At 55.4% G+C, this 1,848-nt stretch overlaps 1 protein-coding gene across 1 annotated transcript; it reads left to right on the plus strand.

Moving 5' to 3' along the window:
• Positions 1–1,028: 1,028 nt before the first annotated feature.
• Positions 1,029–1,517, plus strand: LOC138862051 (proteoglycan 4-like). The gene has a single exon (XM_070123217.1). The coding sequence runs from the start codon at positions 1,029–1,031 to the stop codon at positions 1,515–1,517; it is 489 nt and encodes a 162-aa protein (XP_069979318.1).
• The last annotated feature ends 331 nt before the right edge of the window (positions 1,518–1,848 follow it).

The following is a 1,848-nucleotide window of genomic DNA, read 5'->3' on the forward strand; positions in this document are numbered from 1 at the left end:
TCCCTTTCTCTCTCGTCCTGCCCTTCCTCTCTCCTCCCCTCCCACTTCTTCTCCCCTCCTCCTCCTCCTCCTCCTCCTCTTTCTCTCTCGCCCTGCCCTTCCTCTCCCCTCACCTCCTCCTCCTCCTCTTTCTCTCTCCTCTCCTCCTCCTCATTTTTTTTCTCTCTCCTCTCCTCCCACTTCTTCTCTCCTCTCCTCCTCCTCTTCCTCTCTCGCCCTGCCCTTCCCGCGATCTCCGCTCCCCTGGCGTATCGATCCCGCAAAAGCGTGTCCGTCGCAGCAGCGGCGTGGGCGGCGGAGTGCGGAGGGCGCAGACTTGGACCTTTGGCACCTGACACCCTCGCTGCGCCGCCCGCCCGCACGCCCGCCCGGATCCGACTCGTGATTGACCGACTGACTGACTGGCTGGCTGGCTGGCTGAACGGGGTGTGGGTGGGGGTGGGGGGGATGGGTGGGTGGGGAGGGATGGAGGGGTTGGATGGGTAGGTGGGTGTGGTTGGGGTGGATGGGTGTGGTGGGGGATTGGGTGTGTGTGGTGGGGAGTGAGTGTGTGTGTGTGTGTGTGTGTGTGTGTGTGTGTGTGTGTGTGTGTGTGTGTGTGTTTGTGTGTGTGTGTGTGTGTGTGTTTATGTATGTGTGTGTGTGTGTGTATATGAATTAGTGTGTGTGTGTGTGTGTGTGTGTGTGTGTGTGTGTGTGTGTTTGTGTGTGTGTGTGTATATGTATGTGTGTGTGTGTGTGTATATGTATGTGTGTGTGTGTGTGTGTGTGTGTGTGTGTGTGTGTGTGTGTGTGTGTGTGATTGTGTGTGTGTAGGTGGGTGGATGAATGTGACTACATTTTTATCATTTTTATTTTTTCTATTTATTCATCTAGAAGTTATTGAGTGATTTGGGGTAGACATCAAAGAAGAAGAATTGCCGCATTGTGCGAGAAGTGTATAGAAATTAGAAATGAATAAGACCGAAAATGCGTAGATTACGAATCCTCTATAACACTGCCCTGGAATACCCGTTCTCGGACAACGCATGACATCACGATCAGAGGCCGAGGCTGCCCGTCAACACAACCCTCTGCCCGACACCAGACACAAACCTCTGCCCGACACCAGACACAAACCTCTGCCCGACACCAGACACAAACCTCTGCCCGACACCAGACACAAACCTCTGCCCGACACCAGACACAAACCTCTGCCCGACACCAGACACAAACCTCTGCCCGACACCAGACACAAACCTCTGCCCGACACCAGACACAAACCTCTGCCCGACACCAGACACAAACCTCTGCCCGACACCAGACACAAACCTCTGCCCGACACCAGACACAAACCTCTGCCCGACACCAGACACAAACCTCTGCCCGACACCAGACACAACCCTCTGCCCGACACCAGACACAAACCTCTGCCCGACACCAGACACAAACCTCTGCCCGACACCAGACACAAACCTCTGCCCGACACCAGACACAAACCTCTGCCCGACACCAGACACCATCGGGCAGCTCAATGACTGGGTACTTTGGTGCTTTTTTTTTTTTGGTGCCTTTCCCTCGGTGTCGAAGCCGGGGACTCTGTTATGCCGTTTGCCAAGATTCGGACGAGGCACGCAGGCAGGGTATGATAAGTCTCAAGGGAGGCGGACTGGTAGGTAGGTAGGCAGGCAGGCAGGCAGGCAGGCAGGCAGGTAGGTAGACAGGCTGACAGGCAGGCAGGTAGGTAGGTAAGTAAACAGGCAGGCAGGCAGGTAGGTAGGTAAGTAAACAGGCAGGCAGGCAGGTAGGTAGGTAAGTAAACAGGCAGGCAGGCAGGTAGGTAGGTAGACAGACAAGCAGGCAGGCAGG

Source organism: Penaeus vannamei, chromosome 6 (assembly GCF_042767895.1).
Source record: "Penaeus vannamei isolate JL-2024 chromosome 6, ASM4276789v1, whole genome shotgun sequence".
Taxonomy (NCBI): domain Eukaryota; kingdom Metazoa; phylum Arthropoda; class Malacostraca; order Decapoda; family Penaeidae; genus Penaeus; species Penaeus vannamei.